At 33.5% G+C, this 24,630-nt stretch overlaps 1 protein-coding gene across 4 annotated transcripts in view; it reads right to left on the minus strand.

Moving 5' to 3' along the window:
- Window positions 1–24,630, minus strand: part of Sgcz (sarcoglycan zeta) — a 943,286-nt gene that overhangs the window by 168,163 nt on the left and 750,493 nt on the right. For 3 of the 4 annotated variants that reach the window (XM_063234590.1, XM_063234588.1, XM_063234587.1), the window contains one exon: window positions 4,453–4,554. The exons of the other annotated variant lie outside the window; for it this stretch is intronic. In XM_063234590.1, the coding sequence (XP_063090660.1) occupies window positions 4,453–4,554 (102 nt within the window). The remainder of the gene's footprint in view (window positions 1–4,452; window positions 4,555–24,630) is intronic. 4 annotated transcript variants of the gene reach the window in all.

Genomic DNA, 24,630 nt, shown 5'->3' on the forward strand with positions numbered 1-24,630 from the left:
ATTAGAAGAGCAGTCTTGTACACACTTTATCAACACAGGGGTTTCAGAATTTAAGACTTAGCTTTGCTGAGGAGATATTGGAATTAAAATCTGTGGTGGCAGTTTCTTGGGCATAATTATCAATCCGTTTTATAGAGGTTAGAAATCAGTGGCAGCTGAGGTACCAACCTAGTCAAGAATTCTTCAGCAGGAAAAAAACAAATATAGTAGAAAAGGATAGTTCTAGAAGAAATTTGGAAATGATTAAGGAGGTTCTAGAGAACTGTATGGTGCAAATTTGCAGGTAAAAATCAGTGAAGTGAATGCAGTTTAATCCCACTCCCACTTTATACTGCATAACTTTAGGGAACTGTTCAACTGTATTCTTAGAAAACATCTGAAGATTACATATCTTTACTTCCTCGCATTCAAATATATTGCCCTAATGTTAGATCCTGTGTCTTGAAGATTGATGGAGAATATCATCATTTTATATTTCATGTAAAATAGTCCTAACTCTATATCTTTTCTATCTCCTCTATCTTAAAGACACTATACATTTAGCAAAAAAAAATTAGTTAAAATTTTCTTTGTGAAAATTATATTTGTTTTTAAAGTACATTGAATTCCATAGTTGCAAGGTGGATACTATCTTATATGTCTGTGTGTATAGTGGATTGTTGGACCACCTAGAAAATGAGTTAAAGCAAAAGGGTATGATATAAATTACCCTAAATAATGAAAAAAACTTGTATGTTTATACAGTCTATCTACCTATCCAATTAACTATCCATATATCCATCAACATTTTGGATATTTGTCTTGTAGAGTAAGTGGAACTTGCTCTTTTTTATAGGCAACTGAATTTTTTGCCTCGTTGGAGTCCCTCTGTAATTTTCCATGTACAATGTTATATACACATTAAATGCATGCAGATCATAAAATCACTTTTTAAAACTTTCAGATCAATAAATCAACTAATAAAAATGTTGATGGGGCTGTGGGAAAAAAGGAACACTTCTGCACTGTTGGAGGGAGTGTAGACTGGTGTGGCCACTACGGAGATTCCTCAAAAATCTAAGATTAGAGGTCTTATTCAATCCAGCTAGTGCCCTTTTGAGCGTTTTCCCAGAAAAACTGAAAATTTCATGTCACACATATATATGTAACAGTACAATTTGTAATAGCTAAATCTTGGAAACAACCGAAGTGCCCATCAATCACAGAATGGATAAAAAGATCTGATGTGTTTATACAATGAAATATTATTCAACTATAAAAAATACAATCTTGAGGCATTTATAGGTAAATGGAGGCAACTTGAGTCTATTATCATAAGTGAAATAAATAAAAATCATATTTGTAATTGTTGCATTGCCTCCCTAGTGTAAAAATAAATAGTAATAATAAACTGAAAGAATAATAAGACCCAAAATGTATAATAGATATTGTAATAATGAGACAGGAAGAAAGTACTCGAAAGCAAAGAACAACTGGGATGGGGAAAGGGTAAATGAAAGAAAGGAAAAGATATGTATGTACTATGCACATGTAACGGTACATATGTGTCTGTGTGCAAGATAGATAACATGCTACTAACTCTCTGTTAATTCATTGAAAAGAATGGTGTGTGCTGTCATTGTTTGATTGTTTGATCATTTTTATGCCCACATCTTGTAACCTAAGAAACTATTTTTAGGAAAACTATATTACAATATATAAATTGGTGTTGATTTTTTACTTTTTTGAAATTCTGTATTATTTGTATGTTTTTTGTTTTGTTTTTTAAAATAAAAAAACTATTTTTCAAAATTGTCAGAGTATACATGGTAAACATAAAAACGGCCCTGGGCTAGCTTTAGTGGTAGGGACACACACACACACACACACACACACACACACACACACACACACAAATCTTTAGTAAAAAGCGGTTTTAAAAATTTTATTAAGTGCCTTTGTGTTTTGCTTTTTTATGTTTTGTTGTTATCATTATTGTCTTTTTGACTGTTGTTTTGTTTTTTTTTCAAACAGGGTCTTACTATGTGGTTCAGACTGGCCTTGAACTCACTCTGTAGCCCAGTCTGGCCTTGAACTAGCAGAGACCCTCCTGTTTCAGCCTCCATAGTGCTAGGGTTACAGGCATGTGCCACCACATCTTTATTTTAGCTTTTAAATTTATACAAATGAAATTACCTTTTAAATTTATGCAAAAGCTACCAGAAGTTTGTCATGTAATCACTAAAAAATTTGAGTACACAATATACACAACTGAATTTTTAACTAAAAATTTACTTCTACCAGGATTGTTAACATTTCTGTGCGTTATAATAATCTAAGAATAAAGCATTTTGATAAATTTCTGCTAAACTTTCTTAGCAATAAAATAAAGACTGAAAGAAATTGTACTTGCCATATTAAACCAGTGGAATGAATATGCTGTATGGCAGGAAGAAACAAATGCACACATTTGTGAGTAAATGAATCCTAATGAGAGAATTGCTTATGGAAATACTTTTTTTCCTCTTCTGTTTTTTGTATTCAAACTCTCTCTCCTTTGTAAGTATTGCTATCGCTCTTGTTTTTATTATTATGCATTTTCTCCCATAAGGATCCCGTTCCTTGCGTGGGCTGCGTGGGACACAGCACACCTCGGCTTCTTTCTTTCCTCGCCCTCTCCTGCGCTCCCTCCCTCCTGCCGTCTCCTCTGAGAATGATCCCTCTCCCTACTTACCATTATTTATTTTTTATTTTCCTCTTTATTGGTAACTCGCCATCCCCATTTCTATGCTTTGCTCTGCTTCCTGTTTCCAGGATTAAAAAATGACAAGAGGAGACACTGCAAGGCCGAGCAAGGGCTGGAGACAGGCGGAGGAGTCTGCAGTCCGCAGAGCGGTTGTCTTAGGAAGCACTTGTGAACTTGAAATAGGTTTCTCAGTCATGAAGGTTACGAAGTCCACCTGCCACCAACCCACCTTATATTTATACTAACGTTAGTGGACTCTGTCTTATTTGGTTTACAGAAAAAGCTAATTCTTATTTCTGTTTGCACTACAGAACTTGTGTTATACTTTTTAAAATGTCTGTGGCTCAAAAGATGAATTTTATGACCCTTCTGCTGGTAGAGGGCTTCACAATATTTCACATTATAAATTGAACTAAGTGGCTCTAGGAACAAATTATCGTTCCTTCCTGTAGAATTCTTGTGAGTTTTTATTTTCCAAAAGACTTTTGCCTATGATTTCCCCTATCTTCTTAAATTAAACAATTTTTTGCTTAATGTATCACTCAAATATTAAACTGCTTAATTGTGTCAGATACAATAGGAATTTAAGAAATAACTAATAGTAACTTCTAATCAAAGAAATACATTTATAGTAATCATGCTGTTTATCTCAATAAAATAAAAACTCCAAAGTGTTTTGAGTTAGCGTTTTTACACTTTAATCATATAAACTCAGTTGCCCATTTATGTGCTTATTGTGGTACATCTGATTGAAGTCAGAATGTCAAGATAAAATTTCTACTATCCTGAGTTCAGTCAACATAGTATATAAGTGAAGCTACCATTTCATGTATTATTAAAAAATCACTGTTAATGTAATTTTTAATTTAAAAGCTATATGTTTTCATTTCCTTTTACTATTAGGAGAAAGATGGCAGAGAAGCAAGCTATTTAAATTATGTTTTATGATACAGACTATTTGCTCATGTGTAACACTGTTATTAGTAATATTTTAATCTAAAATAGTTTCATATTTGTGAGCTAAGATTAATTTTTTATAATAAATTTTCTATTAGTTCTATCTAAATAAATGTATGTGCATACATATGCACATGTCTCAGAGGATGTCTCATAGAATTGCAAGATTCTGATACCCTATAAAACAACTTCTATATTCTGAAAAGAAACATACTTAAGCTAAAATGAACAATCATTACGCTAAAATCTTGATTTTCAGCATGCTACAAAGTGATTAAAATACATATGGTGTATACACATGCAATTAATATATATTCTGGCTCAATGCACACCCATAAATAAATTTAATTTATAAGTAAAATTCTTTGTCATCTTTTTTAGTATATGTGCATCTATTAACTGAAAAAATGTATAACATTAAATTGAAATGACTAATTCAGTTAGCACTTTTTGCAAAAAAAATTCAAGAATTATCATATGCCCCTTTTAGGTTTAATACAGCTGTGTTTTTAACTTTCAGTGAAATTAGAGGGGCAAATTTTATAGACTAGCAAAAAAATACTGAAGTTTAGTTCCGAATAGTATCTGGAATGTCAGTTTTAAACTAATTTTCACTGCTTTTCGATTATTTGTGTTTTAATTTCCTCAAATAGTACTTCATCTTAAGAATATTAAACACATAAGGAGATATGGGACTCTATTCTCTTACTTCAAGCTAAACATAAGCTCGAAATTATCTTTTACAGTAAGCCAAAGCCAGTATCACATACCTTTCGGGAATGAATTTCTTTCACATACAATGGAAGTAGAAATTCAGATATACCTTCAAGTCGGATTCCTTTCTTGGTGACTCTCAGATTTCCCATACCATCCTACAAGCAATGAAATATAGTTCACTTTTAGGTTAATTAGAGAATAAATATTTGGCCATAATTTTAAGGCCTAACTAGAGAAAACAGTGAGTTCAAATCAGTAATGATTTAGGGAGAATGGGAGACTACATCTACTTAATGACTGACTGGAACCCTCTGCACACATATACAGGACTCTACTTAAACAGACATGGGGACTATAAAGGACCTGGAGCATTCTTCTACTTCTGTCCAAGACTAGGATTTACCAATGAATGAATCATCTACTTCCTTCATGAATTAGTCCCACTATCTGATATTAAAATGATACTTGTTAACTGGCTACCGGAAATATTTTTGCAGATATATATTTTTATAAGTATGCAAATAGCCCTAAAATATTTAAATAATTCTATTTATTCCACATTATTTATAGCAACTAATTAATGATTGGTATTAGCGTAAAGGACTTTGCTATTAAAATCATGAGTAAACATAATGTATCTTTGGAAATCAGCAGTCTATGAAGAGAATAATGCAAATCCACAATTAATGCTGGTGAGATAGAGAAAGATCTTACACAAGTTGGGAAGAAGTGTTTTATATGTGCAAGGAAGTTGTGGCCAGTCTTAGAGAAACAGCAGGAGAACGAGTTATGCCCACTTTCTGCCTTCTATTTCCAAAAATGAGTCTGTGAGGTAGTATAGCATGAAGATATTAGAAACGGAAAATAAGTGATGAAAAACTTTTCAGAAAATTTAAACATGAGAGAGAAAAGAGGAGAGGATAGTCTCAGACTTCTGTGGATGGAAAGCACTACATTCTGGTTAAATTCAACTTCATTGAATGTATAATAATCAATTTCTTGAGACACATTTAAAAATTTAAAATTGATACAAGAAATGTCAGCTAGAAAACCAACAAGAATAAGTAAGCAAGGAAAAAAACCAATAAAGCATTTCAAGCAGCACTGACAGCTCATTTTACAGGAAATTACGTACACACATCTTGAGATAGGCTGGCTTGCAAAAGTTTCATAGTATTTTCATTCACTTTCAAAGATGTAAAGTATCTCTGATTTAGAGGTTAAATGACATGGACACTCATTTATTGCCTCTTATACCTATTCACAACAGAAATGGGTAGAAATAACAATGGAAAAACTCAAAGTGAATGTATACTAGGTAGGAATGACATAAAGTCAGAAGAATATAACGTTCAAAAGCAATAGAAAATAATTCTCCTCAAATGCCTGGCGTTCTTCTTCTCATTGGGTAGACACGCGGGGATTTTTCTACTAACTCTCACGCGGTTACCCACAGTGTACATGTGCTCCTCCCTCTGCCACAGGGAAATGCTGCAATGCTTTCCACTGGAGTTTCTGGGGAACTACCTAAAGCCACTGTGGAACTACTTTAAACAAGTGTTTTCTTTGTCAAACTCCGTCATTGCACTTACATGCTTTTATTCATTGTCATGTGGTCATCTCACCTCTTGCTAAACTTTGAATGTGCTTCCTCTAAAGCCCAGCCTAATCAGCAGTGTGCACCTGTCCTTTTATAGTGGTCAGTCCCATTCCCCAGGGCTGTTCCATGTGAATCAGATAAAGGTGCTTAGAAAAGAAAAGGCATCCTGCAGGACAGTGCATGGCTCTTTTCTCTCTGGTTTTGCTGCAGTGAGAGAAAGAGAGTTGGTCCCTGGAAAAGTTACTATGACAAGGAGTCATCAGAGAAGCAGAGTGGAGCCCTTATCAGACCAGTGACCCTGTTGGCATCTGTGCTTTAGCCTATGAGAAAATGAATGTGTTTTCTTCGTAAACTTCTGCATGCCAAATACCTTGTTAGGCTGCATAAACAGACTGACATGTATGCCATTTGCTTATTTTAAATAGACAGAGCATTCCTTTTGGAAAGAAATGTGGAGTAAGACAGCTTGAGCATGAAATACAACTTTGCTATTTATTAATTGTTGAATTTTACGTGTTTTTAAGGTGCACTGAACTGAATATGCATTCTGAGATATCGAAAAATAACAATATTCCTCACAGGTATGTAATAACTTCATATGCAATGTGTGAATTTCTTTGTACTGTTTCTGGTATTAATTATTTCATTACTTGTAGCCTATTGAAAAGTAATATTTTAATAACAGATTTTATCATGACTTTTGAAAAGTCAGATTTTCCTATGTCATTTTCTTTTTTCCATTCCCAATGAAACTAATAACTCAAAATCACTCATTTCCAGCCTGGATTTTGTCTCCTAATCATCCTCTTTATTCTTGGTTTCTTGTGTGACTTCTAATGATTGCTCAAGAAAGCCAGTTGTCCTTCAGACAAAGGGCTTATATCTAGAATATATAAAGAATTGAAAAAGATTGATATCAGAGTCACATGAGTAAACACTGCATTGTCTCCCTATCGTGAGAAACTGAAAAATCAATTAAGGATCAAATACTCAATAGATATTGGGAAATGGAAAGCAATTGTCCAAAAAGAAGCAGGAATTAGGGTGGGGAAAGAGGGAGAGAAGGAAAGGAAAAGGAGAAAAAGTAATTTTAAAAAGGATAAAATAGAAACAAAGCTTTGTAAGAAGGGAATGGGGAACACAGTTGACGTTAGGTGAGAGGATTGGGAAAAAAAAGAAGAATCAGAATGTATCATGTCTGTACCAATTTCCTATGATTAATATAAATATTATGTGCTTCTAAAATGTACCAATGAATTAATTTTAAAAACCTGCAACATCACTGTCTGCTCCACACATAGATTTTCCTTCTTCAACTGCCTACTTCACATGCTTTTTAAACAATCCGCTGCAACTGCCACTTTCATTTTAAGGTGAAGCTCAGAAAACGATTTCTTCCCCTGTGGCCCTGTCTTCTCTGTTACAATGATTGTGAAAAGAACTAAAATGGTTCATGAAAATCTTTTATTCATTTTTAGCCGCTTTGCTCTTACTTCATTGTACCGCTCACCTATAATTTCCATTGCACTATACTGATAGTATTTTCTTTACAAAATTCTGCTTATTTTCTGAATTTCTTGACCCATGTGGCTTGTTACAATGATTTTCCTCTCTCATCCTCTTTCAGCCTGCAATCTAGCCAATATCTATTTTAAAGGGCACCATTTTATTTTAATGTCTTGGTAGCTATAACATTCCTCTCTGCTGCATGGATTTGTCTTACAAAGAGAGTCACACTTTCACTCTAATTTTAGCTTTTTGTGTATACATTTTTATCCTTTCCTAAAAAGTTAATTGGAAATATGATTTATGGAATCCTGCGTAGTTCTTTCAACAATAAATTTTATAATGTGTACTCTCAATTTATGCTTCATTTTCATTGATTAGTGAAAAATGAACACTTGTAGAATTTACCCCTGTAGAAATCCCATAACTTATTTTCTTAAAAGTTGTAAACTTTAGCAGAATTTGATTGTTTTACACAAAATTAAGGATATTTTTTGTGAGAAATACTATTTTTGTATTATGAGAAGCTGAGTTAAAAATAAATTATTGATCTAAATGTTAACAAAAATAATGTTATCAACATATCATTTTATATTTAAAGTTCACATACCAAACCTTGTAATGATCTGATCTGCATTCACTCTGTTCTTCAAATTTTTAATAATTTGAAGACAATGGAACTGACAGTTATTTAAGTTTTAGTTATACTCAAATTTTAGGATAGTCATTAACAGTGAAACAAAATTTTTAGGGTAACGACTCTTTTGAAACATAATTTTAAAAAATCAATGAATGTCTCCATCTATATTTGAAAGAACTGTTCAAAGAAAGTTGAATGACTCCAGTAGCCATAAGAAAATGAAGATAGATTTTAGACATTTTTTTCTGGTTAAAAGTAAGTATTTTCTTCCAAGTTATCAACATTACTCAATTCAAAAGAAATTAGATAAGTATAACCATTTTTATGATTTTGATTATCTAATATTCATTTCTCATCTCAGTTTGCTCAAGGAAACTACTTTAAATTGTAAACTTAGAATTGGTTTGGATCCTAGTGTGACAATTATTTGTTAGACCTTGGATGTTAAATATTTTTGATAAAGTAAGTGAAAACAAATGAAAATATTGAAAATGTTTAAATCAAATTAAAAATGATATTCAAACTTCATTCTGCTATTTCCTTTCACTGTATTAGTAAAAGCCATTTAATTTAATTTTCAACTTCTAATTAAAAATGATGAGATTCTCTTTACAATAACAAATTGTTTTGTTTTTCTTATTTGTTTTATGCTAGTGTTGTTTATACTTTGCAATGAAACTTTTTTCTCAAGTATAAAAAGGGAACAAAAAAGATAATTTGGTAGTTTGTTTTATGTGTTTAACTAGGCTGTGTGCTGAAAGCTTGTATTTTATTTTCATTTTATTTTATCTTCTTTATTTTTAGGTATAATAGGAAATAAATAATGATGCTGATTGATAGATTTTTACCTATATTTTCAAAATTTTAGAGAGTACCACTAATACTATGACTTTTACCATCTGGCATATAGTTTACTACATTCTTCTTTGTCAATAATTGCTTTATAATTTATCCTTGTTACTCAGATATATGAGAAATTTTTTTACATGCATTTATGTATTAAACAGTAATAAATATAGTGCTTTGTATCTTTTATTTGTATTCTTTAGTAATATAATAATTTTTAAGACTGGAAAAATAACACAATTTCCTACTAAACAGTTTCTACTAATTTTCATGATCCAAACACCACTGTCAAATATTTGCAAAAAAATATAAAAGTTTAGTTATCTGGCAAGGCAATATAATGGTTTGTGTCTAGAAGGCTCCCCAAATCCTCATGTCATCTTGGTGGGGAGTGGGCTTTTCCAAGGTGGCTGAGTCTAGTGTTGTGACTGGTTCATTGTTTAGTGTTGAGACTGACAATGTGAGTGGTGCACCCACTAAGGGGCAGGTAGCCAGCGTACGTATAAGAGAGGGAAAGAGGCATGCTTTTTCCTTTATGATTTTTCTGTTTTTGCTGTCTTCACCACTATGAACTGGTGCCCTCTGCCATGAACCACTCTGCCTTGAAGCCAGCTGAGTATGGACTGAAACCTCCACAAACTGTGAATTAGATAAATCTTTCTCTAATTTTGGTTGTTAGGCATTTTGTCTCACCAGGGAGACAGTAGATAAAATCATAGTCTTCTGTAGTATGGAGTAACAGTGGATGCACTCACTAATCCTGAGTTTCTGAATAAGTAACGAGACAATAGGATCCTATAACTTCACATGAAAGTGGTTAGACTCCAAAATTGGATTGTTGATGTTTATCATATATATAAACATACACAGCATATATACACATATGTATGAATAGTTTACACAAAATAATGGAGGACAGTTCAGAAATATTTAATCAAATAGGTCTACATATACTTTTTTATGTTTAATGTACATGAGAAAGAATAGTTTCTTACACAAAATCACCAGAAAAATATTTGTATACCTCAGTCTAATATTAGCAATATAATCAAATTTTAAATATTCATGAAAGCAACAGCATTGTGCTGTCTTAACATAAATTTATTTATTTATTTTGGTAGCAAGGATCAAACTCACAACTTAACACTTGTAGGCACGTGCTATGCTGCTGAAGTGTATCCTCAGCCTTGTAAATGATATTGGAGGTCTTCAGAATAGACAAAGACTGTCATAACAAAATGCTGTAGTAAAGAAAATAGTTTTTCCCTTACCATGAATAAAGAGAATTTTAAAAGTATCAAGAATGTTAATTAATTCATGAATCACCATCTATAATTGGTGGTGCAGGATCTTTCATTTATTAATCTTCTAATAAAAGTCTAAATCCTAAAAAGTTTGGTACTACAGGCTTTTCTTTCCAAACGTTTAATTGAGTACCAGAATCATAGCAGCAACTGTGATAAGAGTTCCATTGTCAGTCAATTTAGGAAATCATTGCATGTTAGCCTTCCATTTGGGACTGCTAATCTACATTCACACTTTAAATACTCTGATAGCTTTGGAAGAAAGAAACATATTTCCTTTGTTTTATACAGTGTTCTCTGAACTTTTTATCCAGTTGGCCTCTACTTATCCATTTTTCCAAGCAGACAAAGTCCCTTTGAATATACTGTGGAAATGCTGCACTCACTTGTATTTTGCGAACTATGAAAAAGTATCTATTTTAAAAGAGGTATATTGTTTAGAAAAGAGCCTCAGAAAGAGACGATGAAAATAATTAAGTGTAAATCTGGATCACCCTGAAAGAGGTGATTATAAAGTCCATAGGAGTAAAGAAGCCCTCACAATGAACTACTGATACGTATTCATTCCTAGGTAATTTAAAGGAACTTAAAAATTTATTTTCTAGAACTAAACATTTCACATTTGTCTTAGGAAATTTTTGTAGTATATTCATGGAATACAATGAAGTCGTGTATATTTGTTTGAATGCAGAATAAAGGAGTTTAAAGCCATATGAGGTAACATTAGTTGTTGAATATAAAATTGAACATAACCTTCTGGGCTGGTACTGAAAACATTAGGTGAATTTTATTACACAAAAGACAGAAATCTCATGGCTCTGCAACTGAGCAAGCAGATTCTCTCTGTGGGACTAGACAGGAAATCTTTGACAGGAATTTTCGATGTCAGTTGCTTTATTGTTCACCAATTGTTTAATTTACAGGACTGTCACATGTTGTATTGTCTTTTAAAAGCCTTCATGTCTGGATTCTTTAATTCAGGATGCCCCTTGCAATTTCAAGGTCTGAAAATCCTTTTCAATGTCAAAGAGAACCTTTCATGAAGGAATGAAATGAATCATAACTGAGCTAAGTCTTAAAAGATCCTCAAAATTTCCTTGAAGATAACCATAAATTTTAGCCTATTTAATCCTTGAATTTGGGGATGGATTTTTCTTTTCTAAATCAAATAGTCTAGCACCATTTTTAAAAATGTGATGTTCACATGTGTGTGTCTGTGTGTGTAGTGATAATCATCCATTTGTAAAATATTTTATATTTTATTTTTTCACATTTGATCTAATAAATTATATTGTACTTCCTAATGACACCTTTCCTAAATTTTAATCATTTCCTTATTTCTTATCAAATATCATAGCAGAAATTAACCTGTGATGAAGCTCTTCTTGTTGAAACCTTCCTCTAACTGCTTTCCAGAGAATGTCCACAGAAATTGTCATGTTCTTATTTACCCCATTCTAACTTGCTTATCACAGGTGAATTAAGCAAACCTCTGTCCCAGAACAGAATGCAGATTAATTAGAAATGTTTTCTAGTGTTTATTGAATTAAGAATATCATGAATAGTAACCTTTGAACAGTCTCTTTTTAGTTAGATTTGGAGCTGATCTTGACTATACTTATATTTTATTTTATTTTTCACTTATTTATTTTGGTACTGGGGATTGAAGTCATGACCTCACACTTGCCAAGCTGGTGCTTATGCCGCTGAGCTAAATCCCCAGCCCTGTGACTATAACTACATAGTGAGTTCCAATTTACAGCGAGAAAGAATATGCCTATGACAGAAAAGGATAGAGCTGGATGAAGAGAATGCCAGTTCTGGTTGATAAACAAGTCTGTCTTCTTGCTTTTCCTAAGCCAAAGATGCAGGACTAGTCTTCCCATACTTTGCTCCAATGCTTCAATAATTCATTTGGATTTATTGCTTCATTCTCTCTTTCTGTCTCTCTCTCTCTCTCTCTCTCTCTCTCTCTCTGTCTCTCTCTGTCTCTGTCTCTCTCTTTCTCTCGTAATCTCTTTCTCTCAATCTCTCTTTTTCTTCTTCTCCCAGTGTAGTAAAAGAGTAGTGTAAATATGTAAATCTGTCATAACTGCTCCATATATATAGTTCTTGCTGACCTCATCCATGTCCATGGCTGATAGTCGTTTAGTTAAATGAAGTTATCATCACAGTTTCATTGCATATACTGCTCTCTCTGTCTATTCTTCTATGTCAGTTGATCATGCGCACTTATCCTTTAAATGGCAGTTCAGCTCTGTCTCACTGAAGGCATTTAGTGCCATGAAGAACTCTCCTTTTTAGGAGCCACAAACTGCATACGGCCTTCAAGAATTTTACCATTCCTGCCTGTCTGTATTCCTTTTCTGCTAGTTTTTGCTTGTATCTGCTTCTAAGTTGATTGCAACTAGATACTACATCTTTTCATTCATAACTGACTCCAAAATTTATTTGTTTCAACTATATTTTTATGGCACAGTTTTCCATTTCATTTCTAGACAAAGATATTCAATTGTTTCATGCCTACTGCTTTCCTGAATGTCAGAAATCTCAAACTAAGTACATCCAAATAAAGTTATGTTTTTAATTTACTCTGTTTTCTACGTTGTGCTCATAATTTGACACGTATTACAAACTCAATCATTTTCACCTGAAATGAAAGAAAATCTACTGTTTACTCCCACTACCTTTATCTGTCATTAGAGCTACTGTTTTGATTCAGCAATTTTTCACTTCCAGGTTACACTTTGGTATTAGTTTCCTAACAGTTACGTTACAGATACACTCATTTTTTTTTTTTTTGCTAATTACTGATACTCTTATTTATTTACCTGAAAATTTATCAATGTCCTAGAGTAAACTTAACCAAAAATCCTTTTCATATTCAGAAGTACGATCTGTTAAGTTATGATGTAGTTAGGATTCTCATAAGATAGTCTGTTACATTTGTTTCCCAAACCCACTGTTGCCCCTCTAGCATGTGTTTACTGCGATACATTACAACTGATCAAGCTTCCTTAACTTTTATCTCTAGCAGCTATCACAGTGACTTGGATGTACAAGCAAAAGTCCTTCAGAAACACCAAGTGAGATAAAAACTGAATTTTTAAATTATCTAAAAATAATCGTTCCCTCATGATATAGTATTTGATACTAGGTCAATACATTCAATGAGAACAGGTGAATAAAAGTCTGTAACAAAATAATAAAGTGAAGATCAATTATCATCCAACACAATATTCATTTTTATGGTGGTAACATTATAAACATACCAAAATTTTTAACATTTTAACTCTTTTAAGCACACATAAGCACACATCTTAGTGACATTGAGGACATTTGCATGGTTGTGCATCCACTACCACTACACAGTTTTAGAAATTTTCATTACTGGAAAGCATGAATTTGTGAGTTTGATTCCCAGTACAAAAATAAATAAATAAATGAATAAATAAAGTAAATTTTCTTATCCCTAAGTGAAACATGATCCTCCATAAATAGTAACTCATCTATATCTTTTCCTTGCCAACTGGTAACGACATTGTCTGTGAATTTAACTATTTTAGTTGCTTCAAATAAACACAATCGAATTATATTTTTAAGTTGTGTTTAATTTACTAACTTCAGCATGATGTAGCATCTGTCAGAATGTCATTCCTGTTATAGCTAAGTAATATTCTGTTATATGTCTGTGTCTGTTTCAGATATGCTTGTCCAAATGTCTTTCTGAGACACAACTTTCAGTTTCATTTTTCTATATATTACAAATCAGATTTACTATGCCATGCAGCAATCTTCTTGTGAGGAATTCCATATTCGTTTTCATCTAATATTGCCATCAGCAATATAAAAGAATTCCATTTTCTTCACTTTCTGGCTAATGTTGTTGTATTTTATTTATTTTTTTAAAAGTAAGAACCTTCTTAATAGTTCCAAGGTGAGGTGGCATGGTTCTGAAGCATTTAGACTTGAATGCCTGAGATGATGTAATGAAGGAACGCTTATATTTCAAGTTATTTTTTTCTTGATTTTCTCCCAGTATGCATACCAGATTAAATGGTTTAAGCCAGGAGAAGAAGGCTATGAAAATCGTGGAGAGTCAGTAAGAAGCAGGGAAAGCAGCAGTGTTCTGTAATCTCTCAGTCCTGGGAAGGCATACAATGCATTCCACAACCATTCAGGCAGTCAAGAGTTGTGAGTATAAAAATCACAAGAAAACAAAGATAAATTAAAAAAATAACCAGTAAAGCTTGAACTAGAACTATATGGGATTTTCTTAAAGTCATTTGCTGCAAATTAGGCTGCAGGCAGAGACACCAGGAAGCTGAGTTTTAAACACTTGGAAATTCCAGGGAAACTTTCAGAAATTATGCAAGGTTGGAGAACAAAAAATAAATTTCAGTACTAGCTAAGGAACATGACCTTATAAGAACCCACTGTGTTTACTTGGGATCTACAGAAGATTGTATGGTGAGGCTGGAATACACCAGATCCAGCAGATTTACAGAAGCTGAATTTGGGGATGTACTAGAGGCCTCTCTCCTTTCTGCTCACTGCTCAGTGATTTTAAAGCTATTCAAACATAAACTATATTAGTTTACATCATTTTTCTTTCTAATTATTGAAATATTTAGCTTGGTGCGAATTAATTTATTATTTTACTTTAATCTGTTTTTTAGGAAAAACCACTGAATCTGTGTTCTTTCATGTTAATTGGTAGATTTACAAAACTCTGAGAATAAAAAATATGGTGAAAATAATTAGTTAAAATAAGAATTAGGGTGTTAGAATGACTGATTAGGTGAATAGAATAATCAGTGTAAATCAATGAACTTATAACCCAATCTGTGAGGTACATTTTTAAATAGGCATATGTCAAATGCATATAAGGCACTTTTAATTCTGGGACTAGGAGTTTAGCTCAGTAGTACAATACTCATTCAGCACATAAGAGGTCCTGAATGGATCCCCAACATTACTAAGGAGGTGGGGTGAGGAACAAAAGAGGCAGGAAGGATGGTGGGAAGGAAATAGCCAAAGAAAGAAGTAGATAGGGAGGGATGGAGGAATAAGTCATTTATTGAAGCACAGAAACATAATATTACACAAGAAGCTGAATAACTAAAACTAAAGTAAAATTTGAGCTAGTTTAGATTATCAGATTAACTTGAATTAATACATAAAGACAGCAAATGCACTTTAATACATTTAGTAATCATTGTGGTTAATGATCGAAGACCTACAATATTTTACCCTCTTTTATGATAGTCACATATATGTGTATGTGTATTTGGTTCTGTAATTGTGGAAATTTGTATGAGTGATTTTTCTAAAGTAGGAATAAAATTTATTTTTTATTGCTCTTCCAGCTCATAAACCTTATGACTGAAAATTATTGTTTAAGACAGTAGCTTTTGATTACAATTTTGTAAGTTCCATTCTGTTTATTCCTTTCATTTTCATAATAAAATGCTTATTCTAACACTTGCTAAGCAAAACATATGCATCTGTCCCTAATCAACCGTATAGAGTATTGGCCCTATTTACTTGCCAGAGGCTATACTCTCTCATTAAAATTCCAGCAGAGATGTGGTATGATATGCTAAATAACACATTCTAAGACAAAAGCTATCCATTTTTCTTAGAAGTCTACATTCTAGCATTTGATAAAGATTGGCAGAAGAAAGGACTTATATGACTGTAATGCTTGGCAGAAATTTTACTCTGAAGTGAATTTCACTGTGATGCCTTGAGCTTTTATTGAAAATATCTACAGTAGTCAGCCATGTGAGCCCTACTTTTTAAATTTACATAAAATTTAAGTTCAGAATATTTTTTATCACATCATTCATTGATCCGAATATATGAGTGAGCAATTTTCCATTTCCTGGAAAAATAAAACTTTTGTGCACATGACATTCCCGATATGCTGCTTTTTTCTGACCATAATTTATTGTATTTCCTCTTCTTTTAGTTTACCATAATCATTATTTGTGTTTAGTCATATAAACTATCTATCTTCACATCTAAATTATTTTGTTCCACATATTTTCCCATCCAAGTACACATACTTTGTAAAATAAACCGTTATGAAGTTTTGAGGCACTTGCCTGGCAATTGCAAGGTCCTGAGTTCAATCCCAGGTACAAAGAAAAAAGTTTTGTAACTGGAGAACATATGTATACATACTCATGTACCATTTACCAGTAACAATGCATGTGGAGTGAGTAAGGAATATATCTTGCTAAGTCACTATCAGCTATGATCTGTCATTGACAAAGATATCATCTGAGATTAGTAGCTTTATATGCAAATTTCAGGATTAAATAAAATAATGTTCACCAAATTGGGAGAGTAAACTTAACATACATGTGTGACTGTCATACATGAAATTTACTTTTGGAAGCAATGGAGAGAACCACACATGAGATAGGACTTTATTATTTAGTGTTGCTGATACTTAGAACAAATTTTCACCAACTTTTTTGAAAAATAATTTATTCAGGGATGCAGTCTGGTGGCGATGAAAACAAAAATAAATGATTATGCGGGTGAATATATAAATACTTCAGATCTGTCATGGTTTATGTCAGTGGCTCCCAGACCTCATGCACTTGCATTATGATTTGTGATTGGTTCATTGTCTAGCACTTGGATTGGGGGTGTGAGTGCTACACTGGCCTAGGGGTGGATCCAGGATGCAATGTAATGGCAGAAAGAAGGTGTGTCTCTTTCTTGCCGGTTCGGCTTGCCGTTTGCAGTGGCCATGAGCTGCGGCCCTGCCATGCCACCCTGCCTTGGAGCCAACTGAGTATGGACTAAAACCTCCAAAATCTGTAAGAAATAAATCTTTCCTTTCCCAAATTTGGTCATCAGGTATTTTGTCTCAGCAGTGAGTAAAAAGTAACTAAAATAAAGTCTCTATTATTAAAGCTTTTTGTCTTGCATCTGTAATTGTGTGTCATTTTGAATTATTAACAGTAATTTCATTCTTTTAACATTCTGAAACAAAATAGTGAAATAATTTAGAATACATATTTTGTTAAGATATTTTGTATAATAAAATGATTACTTTGAATAATTTATTTAGATAATTGCACATTAATAATAAACAGATTATGAGAGAAATTTTATTATAGGTTCTTAATCTTTTGGAGTGAGCAAATTTTGAAGTGTTAAGTTTTTTAGGAAATAATTTCTTAAATACTTTCCCATATTGATGGCTTATGTTAATATCTTACTTTAAACTATTTCTGCCATGGTATTTTAATCTCAATCTTATTTTCTGATGAAGTCGATTTTCCTCTAGTCTTCACCCTTCTAGTATTTATCTTTAGAATCCTTAATCAGATAGTGACTTAACACAACATATGTGTTGAAGGTGGAAAAGTCTTTGTGTTTTGTTTCCTGTGCTGAAAACTAGTCCACCATTAATGTATAGTATACATTACAATTGCTTGATAACTAGTTTGAAGACAACATTCCATCACTAGTTTGCAGAATTTAAAAATAAATATTTCTGTTTATTAAAGATGGATATAACTTTTAAGGAACAACTCCAAAGAACATATTTGAAATAAGATAATTTCTTTTAGAAAACTGAATTACTTTTATTGGATTTTAACATAATTTTATACATACGCATACCATAAAGTTGATAAAATGTGAAAACACATATTAATCACTTATTAATCTTGAAAACAACACTTTACTCTCCACCTAAATATAAAAAAAATCATTTATGATATGTTAGAGGTTCTTTGTAGATCTCTTCAACTTTGAAACCTCATAATTAGCATCAAGGAGCCACAGACATGACTTTTATTGAGACAACTTGTTTGTTTACATTTCTATTTTTCTAGTTAAAACTTGTTCTCAAAATTCCATACTTTACCCAGCACTGGGGAGGCTGAGGTAAAAGCATCACGAGTTTAAGGCCAGGCTGGGGTGTGTAGTGAGCTCAAAAGTAGTGTGAACTACACAGCAAGGCCCCGTGTCATGCAAAACAGAAAAATAGCGATGATGATGACAGCAAGAACAAACAGATTAATACTCATATTTTAAAAGTTCATGTAGATAGATTTATAAGGCATATGTTGGTCATTACTGCTTGCTTGTTTTTCTAAATACTACATTTCTAAGACTTGTTCATATCACTCCATGAAGCTTTGTTTTATTTATTTAATTTTTATTAAAAGAAAAAAAAGCAAAACAGAAAAAAAGGTAGAAGTAATATAGATTTTCAAAAGAAATTAACATTAAGAAATCACTAGTTGATAAATCATGTACTGTCACCTTAGAAATAGTTGTTCAAGTCTCCATGATGCTTTAGTTCAAGCACATGAGAGCCCACTATATTGTAAAACACATCCAAGGTTTATTTGCACGACATAAAGCTGATGGATCTTTGAACTGCTTCCAGATTTAAACTATTATAAATAACATTTCAATTAATAGTCTAGAGTGCTTTTACTGGTAGAAAAGTACACTGCAGTTGGCATATAGCTAGGAAAGAGTGGTTTTGAATAATAAAATTTACATTAATCATCATTTTTTGTGTAGTCATTTGCTGGGCCATCACTATCCTTCCTCTCTCATCCTATCCAGATTAAGAAAGAAGACAGACCCAGCACCCCAGACATTATCTGCTGATCTCTCCGCACCAGCTTTTCCTCCCACTATGGGCTAAAGATAGGCATAATTCTTATTTTATACTATTGTGTGACATTTGTAGCCATCTGCATCCAGGTAATCATTTCATTCCACACTCTGAACTTCATAGAGCTATAAGAACAATACTTTTATATCATAGTGCAAAACTTGGGCTCTACTTTGAAACAAAATTTTAGCATGACCAATTTATATTCCATTCTATATCCAAAGTACATTTTTTTGGCCTCAGAATGAATTTATATTCTGGATCACAAGCTTACAATCATTCAACTATTCTTCATGAACAAAAATACAACCTTTATGATCCTCAGCAGTGTTGAGGGTTGGTAATGATATTTTTTCTCCATTCCTCCTCACCCATTTTTTCATCTGCTAAGCTTGCCACTCAGGCTGAGTGAGATGCCTGCCTGTAAATTCATAAACAAACTACCTAATTGCCATGATCTTCTTACACTGTGTATGGCTTTTAGATCTATAATTATATTCAAAATATTTGTGTTTATCAATTATTATATTTATTATTTATTAGTCTATGTATTTAATATATATAGCAGATTATAAGTTTTCTGAAAAACAATGGAAACTTATAACTGCCAGTAGTTGTACTATGTCACTTTTTAATGACTTATTTCCATTTCTGTTTATTCAATAACTGAGTAGTTTTGAGAAACATTTTGTGCCTTTTTCATCACTATATTCTTGATTCCAGTATGATTCTTGGCATGATTATTGAATGATATTCACCATATAGTTGATAAATGAAAGAATGATCAATAAATAAAAGACGTAACATTTTCTTGGAAGGAGTGTAACGTAGATGGCGATGTAAAATTAATACACATGAATATGAGAAAAAACAATTTGGTACGAAAATATAATCTTGGAATATTCAAGAGACAAATAGCTAAAAATATATTCTTAAGGCTTTATAAAAGGTTAAAAGATTGATTTCTTTTCCAACAAGTAAATGAGATAAATATCATTTTCTAAACTCTTACAAAATTTCACTGGACTTTAAAACATTTTAACTGAAGTGCATTATAGATCTATGCAGCTATAAAAGTTATACAGACTGAGATTTATGTAATGAGTTCATTTTGAGGAAAAAATGAATGGTAAACAGAAAATCACAAATAAATAGGGATAGGAGAAAAATAAATAAAACTTAGCAGAGTGATGTTCCAAAATAATAGTAATCATTAGATTCTTTTTTTTTAATTTTAAAAAAGAGTATATTTTCTATAGTAAAAACATGTTAAATTAGTAGTAGATTCCAGATTAGCTCATTAACATCACTTTTAATATTATTTAAAGTATATTTTATCACCGTTACAAAACATAATGAATCTAATAAGCATAGTCATGCCGTAATGAAGAAATTTATTTACACTACCAATATTCACTATCATCACTGACTTAATCATAAAGAGAATATATTTGTTTCCAATTTCCTTTATCCTCCTCTCCCTTAAACTATGTGGTAGGATAAGAAACACCTTTAACTAAGTCTAGCAGAATTGGGTAGTTCACTAAACAGCTATGTTCCCCCTTTATTTGGAATGATGTGCTGTGGAAATAGCTACTCACACAAAGAACAGAATTTCTTTACACTTTCCCATTCACACATCAAACTGCAATTTTGAGACTCATTCTTGCCATGCAATAGAAGCAGAAATAAATGTGCCAATTTAGGCATTTTGAAATGTACATGGGCCATTTTTATGCCTCTCTCAAATAGCTGGAAATGAAAGACTTTTAAGTACCAGTGGATGATGGGGTAAATGAGGTGAAAATATCCTACAGTTCTTATTAACTACTCACCAAAAAAATGCACTGGGGACTTCCGGGAGAACATGGCGGACAGATAACAGCAACTACCGGAGGCTCTCTGAAAGACTCGGCTCAGAAGCCAGGAATGGTGCGGATTAAGGAGACATAAATCGGTGGAGATATGCTCTGCTGACTCAGGAACGAACTGGGCTGAGAGAAACCAACTTAGAATACAGTCCTGATGCTAAAACAGGAACAGAAAAGACTCGGTGTGGAGGCTGGAACCGCGCCATTGTAAGCCGTGATTTGGGTTTCCCGCCCCGCGGCGGCTGGCTGCCTCCACAGTGGCTCGGCAAGGGGAGAGACACGCGGAAGCTCTGAGAACGGCAATCTGCGAACGGCAGGGAGGTGTGCACTGACTTGTGAGGTGAGTGAGAGAAACTGACACTCTACCACAGTTTGACTCCAGCAGAGGACTTTCTGGGCCTGAGCAGTCCTGCGGGAGCAGGGCGCGGTGGCGACTCCAGCCACACATCCCCCTCTCGGGCGGGATTGGTGAAAAGTGCCTGGCCTGCGTGACGCTGCCGGCGTACCTGGTAGACTGTCCCAACTCAGATCCCAGAGCCTGACGGTGGCCGGGAGGGGAGACGCGTAGGCTGCCTGGTCCTTAACTCCCTGGTGCGCAGCGGTGAGCAGGAACAACTAACTGGCGCAATTCGATCAGGGTGTGGCTGACTGGGAGAGAAGCTGGGCCTCTTATATAAGCTTGCATATATAAGGAACAGAGAAGAAGAGGCAGCATGGGAAGAGGCAGCAACAAGAAAGGCTCCTTGGCCCCCAATTCTGAGAAACAGGCAATAGCAGACACCACACCAATACACATAAGGCACCATATAGAGAGCCTCATAGACCAATTCAGGAATGAAGTTATCAATGACCTGAAGCTAGAAGTATGCAGAATAGTTAGAGAAATGCTAAGTACCACCCAAGAAAAAACAGGTGGTGGAATGGAAGAACAGAAAAAAAGGGGAGAATTGTTTGATGGAGAAAACAGAGAAAGCATAGAATACGTGAAGCAGGTTCAAAGGGACTACCAAGATACTAAGAAGTCTATAGAAGACTGGCATAACAGCTTGAAAGAAACTAAGGACAGACTATCTGAACTGGAGGGCAGACTTGTAATATGGGAGAATGAAATGAAAAACTTCTTAAAAATAACAAAGAAACAAACAGCAATAATACAAAGACAAGAAGATGATAAGAGGATCCATAACTTAAGGATTAAGAACATAAAAGAAGAAGTAGGGACACAAACAAGTGAACTACAAAAGCTACTCACAGAAATAATCCAGGAGAATTTTCCTAATTTAGCAAAAGGTAAAGATACTCAGATGTATGAGGCATACAGGACCCCAGCTACCTACAACCCAAACAGAGCAACACCCAGGCATATAATAATAAAAATTCCAGAAATTCAATACAAGAACAGAATATTAAAAGCTGTAAGAGACAAGAAACAGACCACTTACAAGGGAACACCCATCAGAATTACAGCAGATTTCTCTGCACAAACCATCAAATCACGAAGAGCGTGGGGGGAAATAATTCAAGCATTGAAAGATAATAATCTCCAGCCAAGATTGAGATATCCTGCACAACTGTCCCTGGAAATTGATGGAAAAACAAGGTGCTTCCAGGATAAAGAGGAACTGGGGGAATTTGCAACCACCAATTCAACTCTACAGAGAGTATTGCAGGATATTCTAAAAAAAGAAAAATACAAAGAATCCAGAAATAATGGCAGAGAGGCCACAACGAATGGAGCAGAGAACAAAATGAAGAAGACAAACTGACCTCTACGGACAGAAAAAGAGCTTAACAGAAATGAGGCAGAGAAGATTGGATGATAGGAACAGCTATTTTGGAGAAAATGACATCTTAATAGGTAATACAGATTTAGTATCATCTTGTTTTGAAGTCTCATCTAGCTTTTGTCCTTCTGTCTCCAATGGTCTAAATAGGCTGTATCTTATTGGATTTTATTATGTACGATAGTATAAGCAAAAACCTTTTAAAGACAAGGAGATTATACAGAAACCATTGTTCATTTTGTTAGTCAATTCTAAATACTCTGTAATGCTGTCATTCTCTTGAATGGTCTTACATTGTTTTGATATACTTAATGCTACAGTATACGAAGTTGTACTCAAGGATTTCAAAGAAAGAAACAATAGGGTAACTACTTTTAGGTTAGGATTATCTGGTGGTGAAACACTATTCTGCTTAAATGGTTATGTTTTGATCTGCGCTGTTTCGTTGTTATGCCCTCTTTTATCTCAATCTCCACTCCATTATTTACTTTTTTATCTTTATCCTTTTAATTAAAGGAAAAAAAATAGCAGGATATATTATAGTAACCCACTTTGACTTTTCATTACCTTGATTTAAAGCCCTGTATTACTCTCACCATCTGGTTTTTAACTGATGTTCCCCTATTCTGTTTTGCTGGATAGTATCAGGTTCGAAAGTTTAGGCATCAGCTGTGAGGATAATGAGATTCATTATGACGCCCATTCTTGTTGACTTTTATCTACTTTTGAAGACCTACAATGTCTCCAATGTTTTGGTTTTGTCGGTTTTATTCTTTACTGTTTTGTTCAATTGTATTATAACTAATGATATAGGCAATTCTATTAGAGATAGCGGGAGGCATTATGGTAACCATTGTTGATCACCTTGTATTATGTTTTTACATTATCTATTATGTCCACCCTTTTGACTTGACCGATTCTGTTCTGTTATGTCACATTTGGTTTTACTCTCTTCCAAAAAAGTAATAAGAACCGTGGGAGCAATGAAACCCAAAATGTGTAATAGTCATGGTACAAAAGAGAGGAAAAGAAAGTGCTCCAAACTATATAACTGCATGTATATTTAAGTGTATAAGATAGAAAATGATATCACAGAGTTTTATTGGATCAATGAACAGAACTGTTTGCAGTATCATTGATGGAATGTCCACTTTACAAGCTTTAATTTTGTGACTTGAACAATTATTTCTAAGATGACAATATGTAATCCATTAACTAGTGATTTCCTACTGTTCATTTTTTTTTCTGTAAATCTGTATAACTTGTACCCTTTCCCTGCTTTTTTTTCTTTTCTCCTTAAATAAAATTTAAAAAAAAAAAAAAAATGCACTGGGATGATAAAAAAAAATTCTATGGTGAGCTTCTGAAACTGTAAGGCTTAGAGGAACTTACGTTGCTCTAGTAAATCTCAGGTCTCAAAGAATCTTATGGAATAAGAGTTCAATTAGATATGCTATTGAAATGCTCCATGGTCAAATAAATAGAAAATTATTAATATCTTTGAGGAACACAATATATACCACGATATACAGAATTACATGACACATATATGTATATATGGTTATTAAGAGGTCTGCAGATTTGTGTTGCTTTAAACATTTTTAACTGTGTGTGTTACAAATAAGGATAGCTTACATGAGCAGTGAATTCTGAAGGTCAGACTAACTTGGTCCAAGGAGTGGAGGATGAGGAGATTAATTGTAGTCTCAGAGTCCCCATAATGGATCCATAGTAAGGACAGGAGACATGGTCTGGGCAAGGCAGGGAAATGAATTGAGATCTCTAAGGTAAAACCTAAAATTCTTTGCTGCGGAAAAAAGTGGGGCATCTGTTTTTGTGAAGCTACACAGAAATCTGTTTGTTTGTTTGTTTTTTTTTTTCCCCTACATCTCTTGTGCTGATTATATGTTGATATACAATCAGGCTGCACATGTGAAGGTTCCATATCTACAGATTCAACCAAGCATAAATGGAAAATATTGCACTGGACACGTAAAAACTTTTAGTTTTTGCCATTGTTC

The sequence above is a fragment of the Cavia porcellus genome, unplaced genomic scaffold (genome assembly GCF_034190915.1).
Source record: "Cavia porcellus strain 051 isolate PalLab524CR breed Dunkin Hartley unplaced genomic scaffold, mCavPor4.1 scaffold_24, whole genome shotgun sequence".
In the NCBI taxonomy this organism is placed as follows: domain Eukaryota; kingdom Metazoa; phylum Chordata; class Mammalia; order Rodentia; family Caviidae; genus Cavia; species Cavia porcellus.